Here is a 19646-nt window from a genome sequence, read left to right on the forward strand (position 1 = left end):
AGATAGATAGATAGATATTCCCTTTCCTCTGCTCCCCGTCCCCATTCTTTATCTCTCCAGTCTATTTTAATAAATAACTATAGGCAGCTAAAGGATTTGTTCATTCCAAAGAGTCTCCCCTTCACATTTCTCAGAGGTTCAGCTCAAGGAGACACCATGATAATAAGGGTGACTTGGGATCTCTACTTTACAATGTCATTGTGAGCTAGTTTTTAAAATGAAAAATATGTACATTATACCTAAAAGCATTACAAGGTTACAGTTTCCTCTCTAAGCATCTTTAATGTTGGTGGAAAGGCAGCGATGGTATACTGAAGACAAGCTACAGGAGGGGAAATAGGGAGAGAAATCTTTTCTGAAATATACATTTTATTTTTGTGAGTGATCATTATAGTCATTTGATTTATGATTAGGATTAATACGCAGCTACCACAATTACTTTTTCTTATGGCTTTTCCTAATTAACTTCTAATTTTCCTGCTAGCTCTTTTTTTTTCTTTAATGCCAAGCACTTTACTGTCTGATTTTAAGGCCAGACAACCAATCATTAATGACCAATGTTATTTTTGTTCCTCAGAAATGTATTAAAACAAATGTTCATGCACGGATACCCTATTCGCTATCCAAAAGCCTGATCCTAAGTTTCTAACCAGCCAGTATTTTTAGACTTGTCACTGAACTTGGATTTCCGATTACTTGCTGAAAACTATTATGGGTTGCACTATTGGCTGGAATCCAAAAAATAAAAATCACTATAGATTAATACACATCGTGCTGGTTTCATTGAAGAATTGAACTTTGTCATTATATTTAGACCTTTCTAAAAAACTATGGAAGATTAATCTTTAAAGTCCTATTCAAAATGGCATTTAGCTGAGAGTTAGACATGAAACTGTAGCTATATCTTAATTTTAATATATGGCCTCTATTTTTGAGTAGCTCACAGCAAATTACATTATTAAATGCCTGCTTGAGACTAGTTGCTAAACTGCTATTCCAGTGTTATCCTAGAATTTGTTAATAGCAGCTGTTTGAAAAAAATTATTAAGCGATAATGAAAAAAAATGCCTGCTTTGAATTTATATATATTTCAGCAGAGAAAAATGTTTTATTTAAAATAGTTACTGTGCGCCTTTTGATTTGGAGTTTAAAGTAAATAATATTTGTACATCTAAAACATACTCAAGACAAATGAAAAGCCTCTAGATGCTTTTGTATGAGATGCTGAAGAGCTCTACAAACTTAAAAGCACAACCTCAATTAAGCCCATCTTCATCTGGAAAAAAAAATTAGCAACTGAAAGCTGAATATATTAGATAATGCACACTTGCAGAAGAGCATTCTCTTAGCAAAAAATTCTTGATAACCAACCTAAAGCTGGCCTGAGAGTTGCTCAATGCTAATTTTGTTTGAAACTGTTTAACTAACTATGAATAGATATCCATATTCAACAAAGACATAATTAATGGCAACCTTTTCTTCTGCTTAGAAGACATCATAACAAGCAGAAAAGTACAAAAAGATTTCTATAGTAACTAATTTAAGGACAAAGGGTTGACCTCTAGCATTTCATTAAATAAACTGAGTGAATAAAAGAAGACTGACAGTATTCATCCCTGTTCAATTCAAGCAGCCAATTTCAAAATGCAAATCATAATCTGCAGATGTTGGAGCCTGATATATTTTTAAAAAATATCATTTGTTCAATTTAAGAACATCAGAGATTTGAATTTTAAAGAAAAATCAAAACCAATTTTAGGCTTCAGTTTTAGGCAAAGAGCGAATTTATTCATGGTACAGAAAAGGTCTTTAGGTAAGCGGTTTGGGTTTTTCCCTTCCCCCTTCAAATGTTTAAAACCATTCTTGTAAACCATTAATTTGATATATTATTTCCAAAACCTTTTCATGGAGAAATTATATTAAGAATCAGATTATTCCTGATTATCACACCAAGTAAGTGTCATCGTATTTATACCCTGGTATTTGCCGGATGATAAAAGCAACAATCGAATTCAGAGACATCTACTTCAGAGATGCCACAATAAACTTTGCATTACATTCACAGTGTACTTTATACAGACCTAAAATTAAATCTAATGCTACACCATCAGTAGGAAACACCAGTTAACAAAGCCAAAGAGAATCCTACATTGCCCCTATCTAAAACCACTAGATTATTTTAAATATACTCCGGCCGGATAAAGTGGAGGCACACAGAGTACTTGATCTCAAGGGGAGGTAGCAAGCAGGCTGTATCGCTCTCTGTTAGGTTGTGTGCAGAGCAGAAGGTTGGGGAAAAGCCACTTGCCAAGGCTCTGCACTCTAAGTGCCACCAGAGGAGCTGTAGGGGAGGGGAGACTGTGAAAGAAAATATAAGCGACATCAAATCAGGATGCAAAGAAGCAAGTTTTCGGGGCAGGGGGGAGGGAATTGCTTTTATTCAGGGGCAGATACTTTCCTCCTGCAGACCGTTGGGGCTACTGAGGGAGGAAGGTGCTTTTCCCAGGAGTGAGGGGATCAGAATCTGACCCTTAGTGTTCTGAATGCTGGTGTTTCAACACTTCCTGGGGCAGGTAAGGCAGGATGTTGGCATCAGCATGAAAGTTGCTTTGCAGACGTCTGTGGAAGGAATGAAGGGACTGCAGGTCCCTCCTTCAAAGCACTGAGGCCAAGATCCCACTGGGACTTTGGAGCCTAAATACCTTTGAGGGTCTGGGCCTCAGTTCCTCCTGGGAAGGGCTGAGTGTCCACCTGATTCAATGGAAGTTGAAGTTGCTTAACACCTGTGCGAGCCCCGTGTTCTGCCCTTACAGAAGGGACGGATCTGATGTTCGAATGGGTCTCTTCCATCTCTAACGTCTTTGCTGCTGCCCGGTAAACCCAATCGGAGGCTCTCCAGCAGGAGGGTAGTAATAAGGCATCACTAAGTAAGAGAGGGAGGTTTAACAATGAACTCGGGATTCAAAATGGCCCAGGCTCCGAACCTGAGATAGGTGGGGCTTTGTGCAGGTTGCAGGAGTCTTTCCACATAGATCGGCTTGCAGGATCGGGGCCCAAGACAGCAGAAGCAAAGCACTCGGGTTCCAGGGGTCTCCATCCTTCACAAAGTGGCACCTAGGCCCAGATCCTGAAAGGTATTACGGCTCCTAACTGCCATGGAAATCAATGAAATGTAGGAGCCTACATCCCTGGAAGAATGTGGTCCCTAGACACCCGTGTGAGCTCCTAAGCAGAACAGAATAGGAGGTGGATGCCAAGAAAAGAACATTTTTATTGTTGACATCAAAACACAACTGCACACTTTCGATGATGACACCCCAGTTCCAAAGCAAGTTATTGTCTCTTTGGAGCATTTACAATTCGAGTGACATGGTCCACGATGCATACTGGAAAGAGAGAAAAACATAAGATAAAAGTATGTGTATTTCTCTGTCCAATGTAAAACAGTATCTCAAGGGTCTTATTTTCTTGGGATTTTGGGTATGGGGAATGGCATGAGGAGGGCATTTTTGGTAGATGATGAGGGGTTGCAATCTTTTTGGTAGAGATGACTAAGGTCCCAGTTCATCAAAACACTTAAATGTACACATAACTTTAATACTGATTCAATGCGACTTAAGAATCTACTGAAATGCGTTGCTAAATAAGGATGGTCTTAGGTATGCACTTAAAGTTAAGCACATGCTGAAATATTTTGCTGAATATGGTCTTGGTTTTAAAGATGGCAAGTCCAATATATCTAGGATTTTCCCTTACATTTATACATTTTTAATAACAGCATTTTAAAGCTACAGGATAGGTGCTTTCCACAGATATGGAGAAATTTAAAAAAAATAATTAAAGGTATAAAAATAAAACTAATAGAAAAAATTCCTCTTCTAAATATAAAAATCTAGAAATTGTTATGAAATGAAAAACTAACAGTAGAAAAAGTTTGTGGGTACTAAACCATAAGGAGTACAATGTACAATAATGCACAAAAAATAAGGAAAGGAAAATCCTTTTTAAAACTGTTTTTCTGCTTTTGACTATTTTCAATATTAATATTTAGACCCTCAGATGGAAACCTGGGCCCCATTAAAATCAACGGGAGCTTTGCCATTGGCTATAATGGACCAGGATTTTGCCCTTAGTAGCTGGTAATTTCATTCTTTCTTAAATAAAGAGATGTCCATTAATTAATGCTAAACTATGACAGAAAACAACACATGACACTGACCAGAACATTCAATTAATTGTGATTGCTATTTACTAAAATGTCTTCGTCATTCATGATCTTAAGAGGACAATTAAAATAATTTAAAATATTATTGGGGAAATGAAGGCCAAAATACATTGTGGCTGCCTGTAAATATCATTGTCCATGTAAGGGCAAATGAACAGCAATTTTACTGGAGGTATGTCACCTCTATTTTGCTTAAATTAAACATTTTAAATATTTCTTAAACTAGTTCAATTAAGCTTCCTAATGGATCAGCATATACTTATTATTCCAGTATTTACCCACAGCCCCCCACAATGCTAGGCTTTACCAAGAACAATTACGGCCCATGGCTTTTCCATCTTTGCCAAGTACCCTGCAACCATCATACGTAAACAGACCCTGCAGATGTCTCAGGGCAAAATAAATGACTTCCGGATGGTAAGAAAAATAAATGAATTCATTCATTCATGCAAAAGTGAAGGGCACATTGTTTTCATCCTTAAAAAAACACAACACCCTATGTATCTTAAGGTATCAATGAACAACAAATTCATTCTATTATGACACAAGAAATCTAAAACAGACTAGACTGCAAAACAAATCCATTTTCTTTTCTCCATACTCAGATAAATGTTCTAATTTCTTATTAACTCGCCTGACAATATAATTTTTGAAAGTATCTTTATGGTCAATTAGAATTCAAACCACCCACAAACAATTTTTTCTGGTGCTTTAGCAGTTTAGTCTAACTTCTCAGATTAAGACGGTTTCCTTAGCTTTATCCTCCTCTGTAACAATGTGCGTACAATGCATCTTTAGAACGTATTTTAAGTCAGACCGCAGATGCAGATAATCTCTGTATTCCTGCACTAAAACAGAAAATGTGGTGCTCTTTGTAAAGGAAAGAGGAATAACTATTTAAACAAAAACCCAGCCTGTCATTTCCACTTTTCCTTTAAAAAAAAAATCAGACTAGAATATAGGCTTGGAAACGCTGACAGAAAGCTGAACTCTAACTGGAATCTAGCATTCAAAATCAGGCAGCAAACAAGGACTAATGGAATCCAGTGGTCTGGCTCACTCCCCTCCTATTGTAAAACCCACCCCAGGAACTGAAGGGGGAAGAAATCGCTGCATGATTTCCTCACATTGTTCTGCTAGGTGACAGAAGAGGCCATGGGCCCAACTCCCCCAAACCTGCATATCCCCTGAGATCCATGGTGACCCCCAGGGAATCAATAACCATTCACAGCCATCGCCTCAGCCACGTATCCATGGTGTCCCCACCCTTCTCCAGCAAAGGGATTCATGCTACCAGGGATTATTCCTAACGACATAATCTCCAGGATGCCGATCGGGGTGTCCCTAGCCCTACAGTGTGGGCTGTATTATATTTCCTGAGGAACCTCTGTAGGGCATAGGGTTAAGGGGGAGTGAGATGTGTGGTCCCCTCAGCCAGGGGTGGCTCTATGTTTTTTGCCACCCCAAGCACGGCAGTCAAGCGGCCTTCGGCAGCGGGTCTGCAGCGGTCCCTGGTCACGCGGATTCAGCGGCGTTTCTGCGGGTGATCTGCCAGTCCCACGGCTTTGGAGTACCCGGCGGCGAATTGCCGCCGAAACCGGGGACCTCCCGCAGGCACGCCGCCGAAGGCCACCTGCCTGCCGCCCCCACAGCGACCGGCAGGCCGCCCCCTGTGGCTTGCCGCCCCAGGCGCACGCTTGCTAGGCTGGTGCCTGGAGCCGCCCCTGCCCTCAGCCCTACCCATTCTCACCCCAAACCAGCTCTCTGTGGGGCCTGGGAGAACAGCGAATTGACTTCAATAGGGACTCATCGAGCGCACAGGCGAGCAGGATTTGGGCTCCCATTCAACAAACCACCCTCCTTTACCATAGCACTTACGCACATACTTCAAATGAAACAACTTGGCTGAACTGGTCCCTGGGTCCTGAGGGCCTGATCCTGAGAGGTGCTGAGCATCTGCAACTGTCACGGGAGTCAGGTCTCCCATATTTACACCCCCAGAAATGGACACATGTGAGCTGAAAAAAGTCGAATGACCAATTCTGCCACCCTCACTCACGCTCCTGACTCCAATGGAGCTATTTTCAGAGTCAGGCACTACTCAGCATGGAGAAAGGGTGAGGGAATTGGGCCTAGCAACAATAGACTCCATTCCATCTAGTTTTATACTGGTCAGTTCTTTGGAAGAATTAATAAAACAAGAATTCAAAGCTCAGCCCTACCACTTGGTCATCAAGGATTTATTTTATTCCATAGCTCACCAGTTAAGGGCCCGATCGTGCAAACACTTGGGGTCTGATCCTCATTTACACAAAGTGCCTTTTACACCACACTGGCAATGTAAATGGATGTTTGTACAGCACCCAACACTGTGCGGCCCCAATCCCGATTGGGGACTGAGGACACAATATTATTATCATGATTGATAACAATAATATATCAATTGCCAAGGACATGTAGAGGGGGCCTAAGTGTAAATCAGAATCTGGCCCTTACTATAGTCCCGTTGGACTACATTCAGTAGGGCTTTCAGATTTAGAACCTAATATAACAGGTCTTCATTATATATCCCTCTTTCATAAAGTTTGTTCTCTCACACACTTCCACACCCCCATATAACATTACACGCCACCCATTACTTCCAACCTATTATAATTCCCCATTGGACAACTTATCTTGAACCAAAAATGTAGCAGGTAGACAAAATTATGTTAAGATTTCCAATATATTTACCCCTGGTTAATTCTTTTAATCAAAGATTCCCCCACAAAAACCAGCAAAACATATTGATGCTGAAGCTGAAGGTAAATTTATATGTGAAAGACGCAATCTGTTTGTACCACATTAATTCAAATGGTTTTAATCAGGGAATGTCACAGTGAATTTATTTGGAAGGGAAACACTTAAAAGCAAAAATAACTTGGAAACATTAGCTGTGTTTGGAGGGAGTTGTCATTCCAGCCAAACAGAGTCAGAAATTAACATTTCTGCATTCTGCTAAGTGCAACAGACAGGAAACAATCAACAGGTACCATCATGAAACAATGTACAAAGCATGTCCGGTATTAATATTAGACTCCTACTACCACCAACTATTCTTAAATCGAAGGAACTCTTTAGGAAAACAAACCCAAACTATGCACCACAAATTAATTCAGATCACATCTTTAAATCCATTTCGAGCCAAGCCAGAAGTCCACCCCTTCCGTCAGCTGTTGACTTTCTAAGTGTCCCAGACAGCTGCATGTCTGTCTATAGCTCCCTCAAATGACTTGTCTTGCCCAGATTTCTTAAGACTGCTGACTTCTAATAGCACTCCCTGACAAAGGCTCCACTTTGAGGAGGAGATATGCTAGGCTGCCAGCCAGGATGCTGCAGAGTTCAGGGGCCAGGACCAGGCAGTGCAATCGTCCCTGACTGCCTCTTTAAAACCATGTCACGCTCATGTGACAACTGCTCCTCTGTGCTTGTTTGAACTGTCCCTCCCAATTAGTGGTAATAAGTGACTCTGTAAAGATGAGCAAACATAGTGCATTCATTAGCCCTCGCCAGCCCCCACCGCCCCCCTCCTTCCTGGCCAATCAGTCCCAGAAAATCCCCAGGGCACAACTCAGTTAATACTTGGAGGAAGCTAAACACATCTTGTTTGGAGTGAACAAGTGCTGGCAAAAGGCAAATTAATGACAAGTCATTTGAAGAGTTTGCCTGAAATTATTTTATTCTGTCCTCCCACTGAAGAATTGATTATTCTCTGCGTGAAAATATGTCTGAATCAATAAGCTAAAAGCTAAGAGAAAGGAAGGCATGCTCCAACCCCATTTATTTAATCCACTTTTTTTGAGGCATGTCACATAATTTACAGGGAAGAAATTACTAAGCCTTTTCAGAGCGAGAACTAATGACAAGTTCTGGGAAACCTGTGCGATCATCCATCTCCCGGGTAAACTGCAGGCCCGTGCATTCGCCGATCACTATCTCAGCTGTAGTGAAAACTTCCAAGTCACTTATAACATGCCCTCCGACAGTCTTCCCATCCTTATCAGACAGGCAGATGTGGAGATGAGGTGCTTTGTTCAGGGTTCCCACCAAGGAGACGATTTCAAACCTCTCATTTAGATGAATAATCTAACAACAATTAAAACAGAAGAACTGGATGTCAGTTGCCAATATGGTGTACATTGCTTTATTCACATTCCGGTATCAAGGACATCTCAATAGGCTGACACACATTCATTCTAGAATCTTAAGGAACAAAGGATTAAATTTTTCAAAAGCACCTAAATGACATGGGCCCCCAAGTCCCATGTTCAATAATGACTTAGGCACTTAGAGCCAGATTTTAAAAGGTATTTAGACACACAAAAATGCAAATAAGTGCCCAGTGGGATTTTCAAAAGTGCCTAGGCACCTAACTCCCATTGAAATCAATAGGAAATCAATGAGACTTTGGTGCCGAGGGTCCATATCCTCAAAGGAGTCAAGTGCTTAAATACTTTTGAGAATCGGGACCCTAGATGCTTTTGAAAATCCCACTAGGTGCCTATTTGCATCTTGAGCCATCTAAATACCTTAAAAAATCTGGCCCTTAAGAGCCCAAGTCCCATTGACTTTCAATCACCGATGTTACTTAGTTGCTTTTGAAAATTTTACCAAAAGGTCCTACATGTTCAAAACTGATTTGGTGTGCCTCACTTGAGACACTTAAAGGAGTCTAGTTTCCTGAGATGGCTGAGCACCCAGTCGCTCTGAGAATCAGGCCCCTTTAGAAGACCCCAAAGTGGACATCCAAAAATGGAGACACCTCAGTTTACTAGTCATTTTTGGAAAGGCGGGCCAGTATAGCTAACAGAAGCTCTACTTGTATATATTCAAACCATTTGAAATAACCACCCGAAAAAGAGTATTGAGAGTTACTTTGGGCCAGATTATCATAATGGGGAGACAATAGGTGAGTAACCATGCATTCAAATGGGTAGTGTGGTATACAGATATAGGGGTTTGTGAGTGCAACAGATATGTAAGCAATTTAGCAGGCACCGCTGTTGGCTTTGCTTAGAAAATACAGGTCTTCATGTTTCAGCTCCACTAGCAGTCAGGTAAGTCACCCCTGGGGAAGATGAATGACTGGGGGAATGTGTGAAGTGGTAGTGCTAGAGAGTAGCATAGTGTTTTAGAATTCTTTTTGTGGCAGCACTTATCATTGTAGGGGGAAATCACTAGAATGTTGGAATTCAGCTGCCAGACGTGGAGTGACATGGGAAAGCACCATAGTATCTTGTTTTCCTTTGACCTGCCGGCTTGACAAGTACTCGGACTCTTTGGATTACTCAAGCCTAGACCTGGCATAATTCCAGGTACGCGTTACAATTTGCAATCACAAAATGCCTTCGATACAAAGAATTCAAAGTGCCTCACAGACATCACTGAATTACTGGAAGCCTCCCAGCAACACGGGGAGGTGGGGAACCCCTGAGATTCCCATTTTACACCCAAGGAACCTGAGGGCCAGAGGGGTTCTAATTTATTTAAGATCACACAGGAAAGAGAGTGCCCAGGCCTCAGCTCCGCTTCTTAACAAGTCCATTCTTCCTCAGGGGTGTAGTCACCTCTTTGCCACTGGTCTGTCATTTCTGAGTGCTTTGGGGGATGGAAAGTGACAGGTGAGTAATCTGTGAGGTATCCCTTTGAAAATCTTCTGCATACTCCACAGAACCCTGAATTTTCTAGGACATTAAACCCTTTTGCCCTCCAGACTCTTTCTTGCAGCTGTCATTCATCTTTGAGGAGGGTGGATGGGAAACCTTTGGAAAACATCAATATCACTCTTTCATTGTCAAAAGGAATCAGAGTTGAAGGACAAAAGACACATTCCCTGCCCCAGGAGCGCCTGTGTAGCACTGCTAGTCATTCATGGCCAGGAGAGCCAAAGAGTGGGAATTATACCAGGTCTCCTGAATGGAAATGCAGAGAACTACCATTAAAATACCAACCTGGCGATCTTTAGCGTTCTTGTAAACAGCTTCTGTTGCAACTGTAACTTAGATGGGAACAAAGGAGCATTCCCAGCTTGTTCAAACACCAAGTTTTTAATCATTATTCACATATATTCTCTGTTTATCTTGTCAACAAAGGAACTTTTCAGCAACACGTGGAAGATGCTGTTCAACAAATGAGCACTCTTATGGGAAACTTGGGGTCTTGGAATAGTTTGTTGCCACTACATGGACATTATATACACGTGTGCATGCATACACCCACGTGCACACACAGCTCAAATTTTAGAAATGGACTAATGATTTTGGGTGCTTCTGCTTCTGAGTGCTCCACCTGAGACTCACCTCAAAGGGGTCTGATTTTTAACGGACTGATGCCCAGCACTTTCTGAAAATCAAGCCCCATTAATGGGCACCAAGTGGGGCCCCTCAAATACCGAGACACTCAAAATCACTAGCCACTTTTAAGTAGGCTTGTACATTTGTCTCTTCCAGTAGATGTATTGACAAAGGGGAAGCCCACATGACTCAGACCTAGCTTAGAAATAATGCACAATTGTTGTATAATCCCCAACTTTTACATTGATTTTTCCTTGGTTCCATATAGTGTAATACTCCCCCGGTGACACAGTCCTGGAGCAAATATGTTAGATTCAAGGAAAGGGTAAGCTCTCACTGATTTAAAAAAAAATACCAAACTCCCACCCACTGTGATCTCTCCTTTTATACAATAAACAGCAGGGAATTTATGTTTTTTAAAAAATCTAGAAAAAGTAGCATTTTTAATGATCAATTCTTGTTATTTTTTTATTATGAATAATAATATAAAGACACTTTGGGTTCTACTCCCTCTGCAAGGGTCTGTCTACCCCACAGTTAAAAACCCGCAGCTGGCCCGTGCCAGCTGAGTTAGGCTAGCGGGGCTCAGGCTAAGGGACTGATTAATTGCAGCGTAGATATTCAGGCTAGGGCTGGAGCCTGTGCTCAGGGACCCTCCCTCCTCGTGGGCTCCCACAACGCAGGCTCCAACCCAAGCTGACTCGGGCCGGCTGTGGGTTTTTAATTGCAGTGCGGACATATCCCAAGTGACCCACTGGGTAAGTCACTTCCCCTCTCTGTGCCTCCATGTTGCCTCCCGTTCTTTGTCTCTCTATTTAGACTGCAAACTCCCCAGGGCGGAGACTGTCTCTTCCGATGTGCTTGTACAGCCCCCAGCACAATGTGACCCTGATCTCAGTTGGGACCTCTAGCTACTGCGGGAATAATTACAATAATAACTTCAGACTCTCATTGACTTGAATGGACTTTGGGTCAGGGCCAAAAGTGAAAAAATGTGTATTGCCTAAGGCCCCATCTCAGGAAGCCAGCCAGTGGGTACTGTTGCCGAGGGCATTTCCTTTACCTTCGAGGAGCCAGAGGAACAGAAAGAGCCCATCCCATGCAGCCACTGCTGGTTGCAGGTTTTCTGGCCGGTACCTCTGTTCAGTGGCCCGACAGGACTTGGATCATAGCTCTGAAGGGAGAGCCCAGCAATCTCGGCCACGAAGACTCTCCCCCCTTCTACAAATACTAACTGGAAGACATTTTATTGTTGACATAAGCCCGTTAATGGACCCAGACACATGATCAAAATGTCTATTTATAGTTTAAGAAACATCCTTGAATATTGAACTAGGACCATCTAATTTACCTCAATGCTTAATTAAACACACAGCAATAAAGATAACACACTTACTGAGAAAATATGGTTGATGGGCTATGGCTAGACATAGAACAGAACAGATTTAGAGATCTGCTTGCCTCTCTGCACCGAGGGCCTGATCCTCAGCTACATCGACTTGAGTGGAGCGATGCCAGTTTACACCTGCTGAACATCTGGCCCTTAAACTTCGCCGTGAGTTAATCGGGAATGGAACACATCTCCAGGAAAGCTCTGTGCACACACCAATTTATGCATATGCATTGCTAAGACATCACTACATGTGTCAGGTACCTGATTAGTATTCGAAGCAGTGGCGTTGGCCAGTCTCAGCGTTGCTTTGGTGATGCTTCCCACACAAGTCATGACAAATGGAGCTTTTAGCTTCTTATCTTCTACAAATTTTAACAAAGAGGTGACGATGTCTTCCCCAGGCCCCAAACGGAGGGCATAAACAGAAAAGGCACTAGGTCCAGCCTGTGTAGAAGAGAAGTTTACAATGGTAATAGCTCGTACTTGACTTCCTTAATAAATCTATCCTTTATAGCCTAGTTTCAGTGGGTCAGCAGAGTATATCAGAATATGTTAGTAAATCCATTTTTATTGCATGGTCTTCGAGCAGCCCTCTTTCTGTGATATTCTCTCTCATTTTGAAGCAAGTGTTAATTGTATCTCCTAGAGGCTCCATGTGCTAGGCACTGTCCAGACACACTGTCCCTAAGAATTTACAGTCTAAATAGACAAGATAGTCAAAGGGAGGGAGAAAAAGAAGAACTGTTATCCCCACTTTGCAGACAGGAAACTGAGGCACAGAGAAATTAAGGGACTTGCCAGGGCAACAGAGTGAGTCCATGGAAAAACCAGGATTTGAACCAGATCTCCTGAGTGCCAGCCCAGTGCCTCAACCATAAAACCAACCTTCCTTTCAGAGATGCACCCAGTGATGCCTCATGTTTCTGGAGCTGTCCCTAGTTGCTGCTCATGGTTCTGCAGGCTGGGCAATATCCTCACACAGCTCATGGGGCCGCTGATAAATATCAGCTGGCTTCCAGTGTTGTGGCGCAGCGTCAGGAAAGTCAGGCACTGCGTGGCTTATCTCTCCGCCTCCCCCAGGAGATTTGCCTCTCCAGGTCTTGAAACAAAGTGGATGATTTTTGTGGCTGCATTTTGGACAGACTGAAAGGGGTTATGGAGAGTCCAGCAGGCTAGAGAGGAGGAAGCTGCCGTAGGAGATTATAATCAGACCCACAGGGGGAATGGAATCAACTGCCTACATAAGACTCAGCTTGGCAGACAAATAACGCACAGTGTCGGGGGGGGGGGGGGCAGCATCATGGTCAGTTTGCATATTCCTGGAGATACTGGTTGAGTTTGGCAAAGCCGACCTAGGAGATTTAGCCACCAAACTGCCACAGCAATGAATGAGCATTGCACAGCTAAATCCGCCAGTGGGCTTTGAAAATCTCAGTAATGGCCCTAAACCTTGGTTATGTAGTCCAGATTCCTTTGGTCTTAGGCCAAGATTGTGACTTGCCAGATGCCTGCACAAAGCAGTGACACCCCCATTTAAACCCTCGTGTGGGCTCAGGAGCGCCGCCAGCTTTTCTGCCGCCCTAGGTGGCGGAAGGTCCTGCCCCGAAATGCCGCCCCCCACAGAGGCGGTGGAAGGTCCCGCCACCGAAATACTGCAGCGGTCGCCGCCCCCCAAATTGTAGGGCCCTAGGCAACCGCCTAGGTTGCCTAATGGGTTGTGCTGGCCCTGTGTGGGCTACCTGAACCCGGCAATCAGATCAGATAGGAGTAAGTGGGACTACACGACTGCTTACTTCCACCCCAGAGCAGATGATCAGGGAGGGGCAGAGCCTCTGGTCAGCACAGGTGAGCCAGCAATGAGCATAGGTTGGTTCTGATATAGATCCGCAGCAAACTGCTACTCTCCCAGAGCAAGGAGGAGTGGGGAGAGAATTGCGGGTGTCGCTAGCAGAGCTGATCATTTTCATCTGAAACAGCTTTTAAAAAATGTTTAAAGGTTCTATAAGAAATTTCAATTTTTTTTACTAAATTGCAGGGGTGGGGGACATAGAAAAACATCAGCTAAAATTTTTTTGGACAGAAACAAAACTGTTTTTCTTTTCATTTATGTTTTTCACAAGAACAAAACATACCCAACTACCCCTGGTGTCTAGTCACAGCGCGACCCAGAGCGCAGCGTGTGCACTGGGCTGTATCTAATGGCACAATCTAGTCTTTTCATCTGATGTATTTTGCATGGTATAAGGAACAAGGAGCATGGAGGCCAGAGTCATAAAGTGAAAAATGGTGGGACTAGGGTAGTGATTTCTTTATTTATCTCCCTTCCATAGTAACAGGCACACATCCCCACATGTGGCAACAATGTAAGCTAGTTTTATTACTCAATAAAATATTTGAAACAAAATAAATGGTTTTATCCTACGCTATATCTCCTCAAATAATAATGTACCGACTTAAAAAGAAAACCATCCAACATTCATATTCTAGCCCTGAATTTTATTTTCAGTCCCACAGGATAGCAAACCAGGCATTTCAATTTTGAATTCGAATACAGTAACTATAGTTCTCGGAGGGTTTGAACAAATGCCAGCAAAACAAACCCCAAATCAAATTTATTAGCTGGTGGAGATCTCTAACAATTTTACACAGTGACTTGATAAAGCCATCTGGGGATTCCTTTCAACATTAAGTGATTTAGAGCCCCTACCGAAACTTCATTGTCTGTTATGATATATAAAGAGTTTCTCAATATCAAGTCATGTTAAAACGGCAGCAATTTAGTTGTTTGCTATTTTCAGTGTATATGTTTTGCTTTAATCTGGAAAGCTTCTCAGTCCCCCTGATATCTAGAGTCCTGCAGAGAACTATAAAGGGACAAAGTGAAAATTAACTAAGACTTGCAGCCTGTGGTTTTAAAGAGCTATCTAACGTTCGATTGCAAGCTCCAGACAATCCCTGGGAATCTGGGTACATTTGCAAAAAAGGAAACAGATCTGCCTCCCCGTTATGATTAGTTGTTAAATGCCAGCAATAGGTTCAGCACTATATAGGTCTGTTGCATCTTACGTGCATTTAACATGCGCAATTTCACCTTTACGCAGTCGGCAAAAACAAAAAAAAAAGAGAGAAAAATAACAATTTTAATACCGTACCTGTAGTGCGGGCAATTCCGTCCGCCATTCCACTCAATGTAATTTTGACTGTACGCGATTTTCGCTTTACGCGCTGACTGCGGAACGTAACCCCAGCGTAAGATGCGACAGACCTGTACAAAGCACAAAACTCTTAAAGAGAGACCCTGCCCCGCCTATGTATGTGGGCCAACGCCCAATAAATCAATTAGAGTCTTTCTGTTGCCATTCATCAGGTGTCGGAACAAGCCCCGTTTGTATCACGATGGTTTATGTTCCACCTTAATTGAAAAAACTGTTAATTTACAGTCAATGTGTTTGTATCTCCATATATTCAAGAACAATATGATTTGGAACTTTTTTTCTAAACTTGTCTCCTTTGTTAAAATAATTGGGAGGCGCAGCCCCGTTTCACGTTACAGGTAAGGATTAACATTTCAAGAAAGAAGATAGGAAATTTTGCATCTCCCCTACTTGAGAAGGATGGTCCTGTGGGTAGAACGCTACCCTGAGACTTGGTAGGCCTGGCATCAAGTCCCTACTCTATCACAGATTTCCTGGGTGACCTTTGATGTGGTCTCTCCGTTTCTCAGTTCTCCATCTGTAAAATGGGGATAACAGCACTTCCCTAATTCGCAGGGGTGTTGTATGGGTAAATATGTTAAAGATTGTGAGATGCTCAGACACTGTGCTGATGGGGGCCTAAAACATGTCATTACTGCAACCCACTAACCCCTTTTTTGTCCTATGACTGCAGAGGTGTTAACGGGCCACTTCTCCTTGAAAGTTTAGCATAAGGAGTTAACACAGGAGTTTTGAGAACTGGGGGTCGGGACCCCTCAGTGGGTCATGAGGTTATTACATGGGGGGATCGCTAGCTGACAGCCTCCACCCCAAACCCCGCTTTGCCTCCAGCATTTATAATGGTGTTAAATATATAAAAAGTGTTTTTAATGTATAAGGGGGGGTCACACTCAGAGGCTTGCTGTATGAAAGGGGTCACCAGTACAAAAGTCTGAGAAGCCCTGAGTTAACACATTCTGAGACCAATCTGTCCAACATGGTATTTACCTGCGACGCTCTGAGTACCTTTCCCAGAGAAGAGCTCCCTGTAGCTTGAAAGATTGTCCCTTTCACCAACAGAAGTTGGTCCAATAAAATATATTATTTCATCCACCTTGTCTCTGTAAAGGCATATCTACACTTGCCATTTAAAGCACAAAAAGTTCCTTTTTTGCGCAAAAACTGCGGGAGTGTCTACACTTGCCAATGACTTTTTGCAGTGAAACTCAGAAGAAACCACCTCCACAAGAGGCATACAGTTCTTACTGCTGATCCTTTTGCGGTGATGTGCAAGTGAAGACATGTTCTTCCTGTTTACAGAGATTTTAGCCTCCGGAGGATATCCCACAGTGCCACTCTGGCCAGCAGCTCTGCAGCTCTGACACCATGAACTTATCTAGTTCTTTTTTTAAACCCAGTTCTACTATTGGCCATCACTACATCCTATGGCAAGGAGTTCCACGGGTTAATTGTGCACTGTGTGAAAAAGTACTTCCTCTTGTTTGTATTCAAGAAGCTGCTTATTAATCTCATCAGGTGACTTCTGGTTTTTATTTTGTGGGAAAGGCTACCGAAGACAGATAGTTTTATCTTCAAACAATGCTAACAAAACTGTAAAGCTATTAAAAATGGAAACAATTTAAAAACCTGGGATGTTCTAAATATGTACTAGGAATATGACAACTAATCTGTGATCCCTGTATTAATACCTACAGCGTGTGCATATTCCTATGACTTTAAAAAAGCAGAATAGCAAACATTTAAATGGCAATCAGCACAGGGCAGTGGCCATTTAACTTAGGGTATGTCTACACTGGCAGAGTTACAGTGCGGGCAGTTACAACGCCGCTCAGAGAGCGCTGAAGGGAAACCGCTGTTGCGTGTTCACACTGTCAGCCGCCTGCGCAATAGTATGATCACACTTGCAGCGCTATTCGGAGCGGTGCACTCTGGGCAGCTATCCCACAGAGCATCTCTTCCTCTTCTGCCGCTAAGAGTTGTGGGAAGGCGGAAGGGGTCATGGGGTATCCTGGGTCCTGTCCCAATGCCCTGTGATGCATTGCTTCGCATCCCAGCAATCCCTGTGCTTCCGTCCGCATTTGGCACCATCTTTCAATGGTTTGTGTACTGCGCGCTCTGCCTCTTTGGCTTTGCACAAATGGGTTTCCCTAACTGCAGAGAGGCAATAGATGGCATGCATATTCCGATTCTGGCACCAGACGACCTAGCCACCGAGTACTTTAATCGGAAGGGGTATTTCTCAATGGTTCTCCAGGCGCTTGTGGATCACCGTGGGTGTTTCACAGACATTAACGCAGGCTGGTCCGGAAAGGTGCATGATGCACGCATCTTTCGTAACACTGGCCTGTTCAGGAAGCTGCAAGCAGGGACTTTCTTCCCGGACCAGAAGATCACCATAGGGGAAGTCGAAATACCCATTGTGATCCTGGGAGACCCCGCCTACCCCTTAATACCGTGGCTTATGAAGCCATACACGGGGCACCTTGACAGCAGCAAGGAGCAGTTCAACAACAGGCTGAGCAAGTGCAGAGTGACTGTTGAGTGTGCTTTTGGCCATTTAAAGGTCCGCTGGCGCTGCCTATATGGGAAGCTAGACCTGGCCAATGACAATATTTCTATGCTTATAGCTGCATGCTGTGTGCACCATAATATTTATGAGGGGAAGGGTGAAAGCTTCACTCAGGTCTGAACCACTGAGGCTCAGTGCCTGTAGGCTGAATTTGAACAGCCAGAGACCAGGGTTATTAGAGGGGCACAGTACAGAGCCATAAGGATTGGGGATGCCTTGAGGCAGCAATTTGAAGCTGAAAGCCACTAACATTTGTTGCTATGCTCGTTAGTGCAGTACTTGTAATGCTAGGAGGTGATTGTGATTGGTGTAGACGATGCAACATGAAGGTTTAAGATAATTGTCTGTTGCTTTGCAGGGCACTGTTTGCTTTCAATTAATAGAATAAAGATTGCTTCCAAACCAACACAATTCTTTTATTAAAAAACAACAACTGGAGGAGAGAGACAAACAAAAAAAACACATCAGCACTGAGGGGGATGGGGGAAGGGAAGGTCTCAGGAGGAGGTGGAGTCCCAGGATGGTTAAAGATTTGTGTATGTCCAGGGCTCCAAGCTTCTCCTTTGGAGTACAGTGCAACGGATACTGTACTTCAGCAGGGCTAAACCGCAGAGGGACGGATGTTGAGTGCAGTGGGTACTGGGAGTCCGCAGTGCTGGACTGTAACGGCGGAGGAGTGAAATGCAGCAGGTATAGACTGGAGCCAGGAGATTGATAAGAGTGTGTTGGCGGTGTCGGGGGGGGCGCATGGGACAGAGCTTTGCAACAGAGGCTGCAGGGGAGGATGGGCATGGCGCTGCTCGGTTTGCAGAGCTAGTATCGCCTGAAGCGTGTCTGCTTGGCGCTCCATAACCTTTAAGAGCTGCTTCGTGGCTTCATTCTGGTGTGCCGCATTCTCCTTTCGGTCCCTCTTCTTGCTGTCCCACCACTCCTTCAATTCCTGTTTCTCGGCAGCAGAGTGCATCATAACGTCACGCAGAACGTCCTCCTTAGTTCTTCGTGGCCGCTTTCTAATTCTGCACAGCCATTCAGCTGGTGATAAAGTGGGAGGCTGGGCTCCCAAGGTCATCTCTGTGAAGCCAAAATGCAACATTTTACAGAAGCAGTAGTGTTTGCAACACACAGACCACTGATTCAGGGATTTAAAACACAGCCAGTACTCTCATACCTGTCGCTAACTGGCTGACCCCAGGCAAGCACACATGAGCCACAAGGCCCCCAACATGGTGAGTAGCCACAGGGGCAGGGGAAATCAGTGTTCCAGGACTCTTGGGGAGAGCCCAGTACTGTAGGGGGAGGCTGATAATCATTCCTGTCCCCACACTTTCCACAGGCAGTGTTCATTATGGAAGATCTCTCGCTGCTGAGGGTGAGCAGGGAATCAAGGGAGGGTCTTCTCCAAGCCTGCGGCTTCCGCCTTGGCCCCTATGCAGCTCGCCTGTGTGCAGCAATGGTCGTCCCCCCCCCGTGATGGCAAAGTGGTGCAGGAAAGTTACCCTTAATGGGGCAAGAAACAAAGCTGCTCTGCCAAAGAACCCGCAGCAGCGGATTGCCCAGTATCTCCATGAGAGTTTCCTGGAGATCTCTGAGGCAGATTCCCGTGAAGTGAGGGAGTCAATCAACAGCCGGTTCCGTTGCTCAGACTAGGCATGTGGTGGGACACAAGCCTGCTTTCTGCAACCCTCCTGCCCCCAACAACTCACTTCAGTGATTCCCAAAATCAAATCCACTTACCAGGGGCCTCCTCTCCTGTTTGCGCTTTGCCAAGATCTGACAGTTGTGACTGGCTAGCCTCCTCTGGGGTAGAAAAGAGCTCCTGGCTGCATGCATCTCTGACCTCCGAGTCATCCTCTGCCTCTGGGTCCCCCTCCCCTTCCCACTCCCCCTCCACATCCTCCTCCAAGATTTCCTC

At 43.8% G+C, this 19646-nt stretch overlaps 1 protein-coding gene across 1 annotated transcript; it reads right to left on the reverse strand.

The window, feature by feature from the left end:
* Positions 1 to 7059: 7059 nt before the first annotated feature.
* LOC112120809 (bifunctional protein GlmU-like) lies at positions 7060 to 15125 on the reverse strand. Its single transcript, XM_024219973.2, has 4 exons — positions 15103 to 15125; positions 13744 to 13926; positions 12212 to 12394; positions 7060 to 8350 (listed from the first exon to the last, which is right to left on the reverse strand). The coding sequence occupies exons 2-4, from the start codon at positions 13915 to 13917 to the stop codon at positions 8099 to 8101; spliced, it is 609 nt and encodes a 202-aa protein (XP_024075741.1). The 5' UTR covers positions 13918 to 13926; positions 15103 to 15125; the 3' UTR covers positions 7060 to 8098.
* Positions 15126 to 19646: the final 4521 nt, after the last annotated feature.

The sequence above is a fragment of the Terrapene carolina genome, unplaced genomic scaffold (genome assembly GCF_002925995.2).
Source record: "Terrapene carolina triunguis isolate 2854851 unplaced genomic scaffold, T_m_triunguis-2.0 Scaffold132, whole genome shotgun sequence".
NCBI classification, from domain to species: domain Eukaryota; kingdom Metazoa; phylum Chordata; order Testudines; family Emydidae; genus Terrapene; species Terrapene triunguis.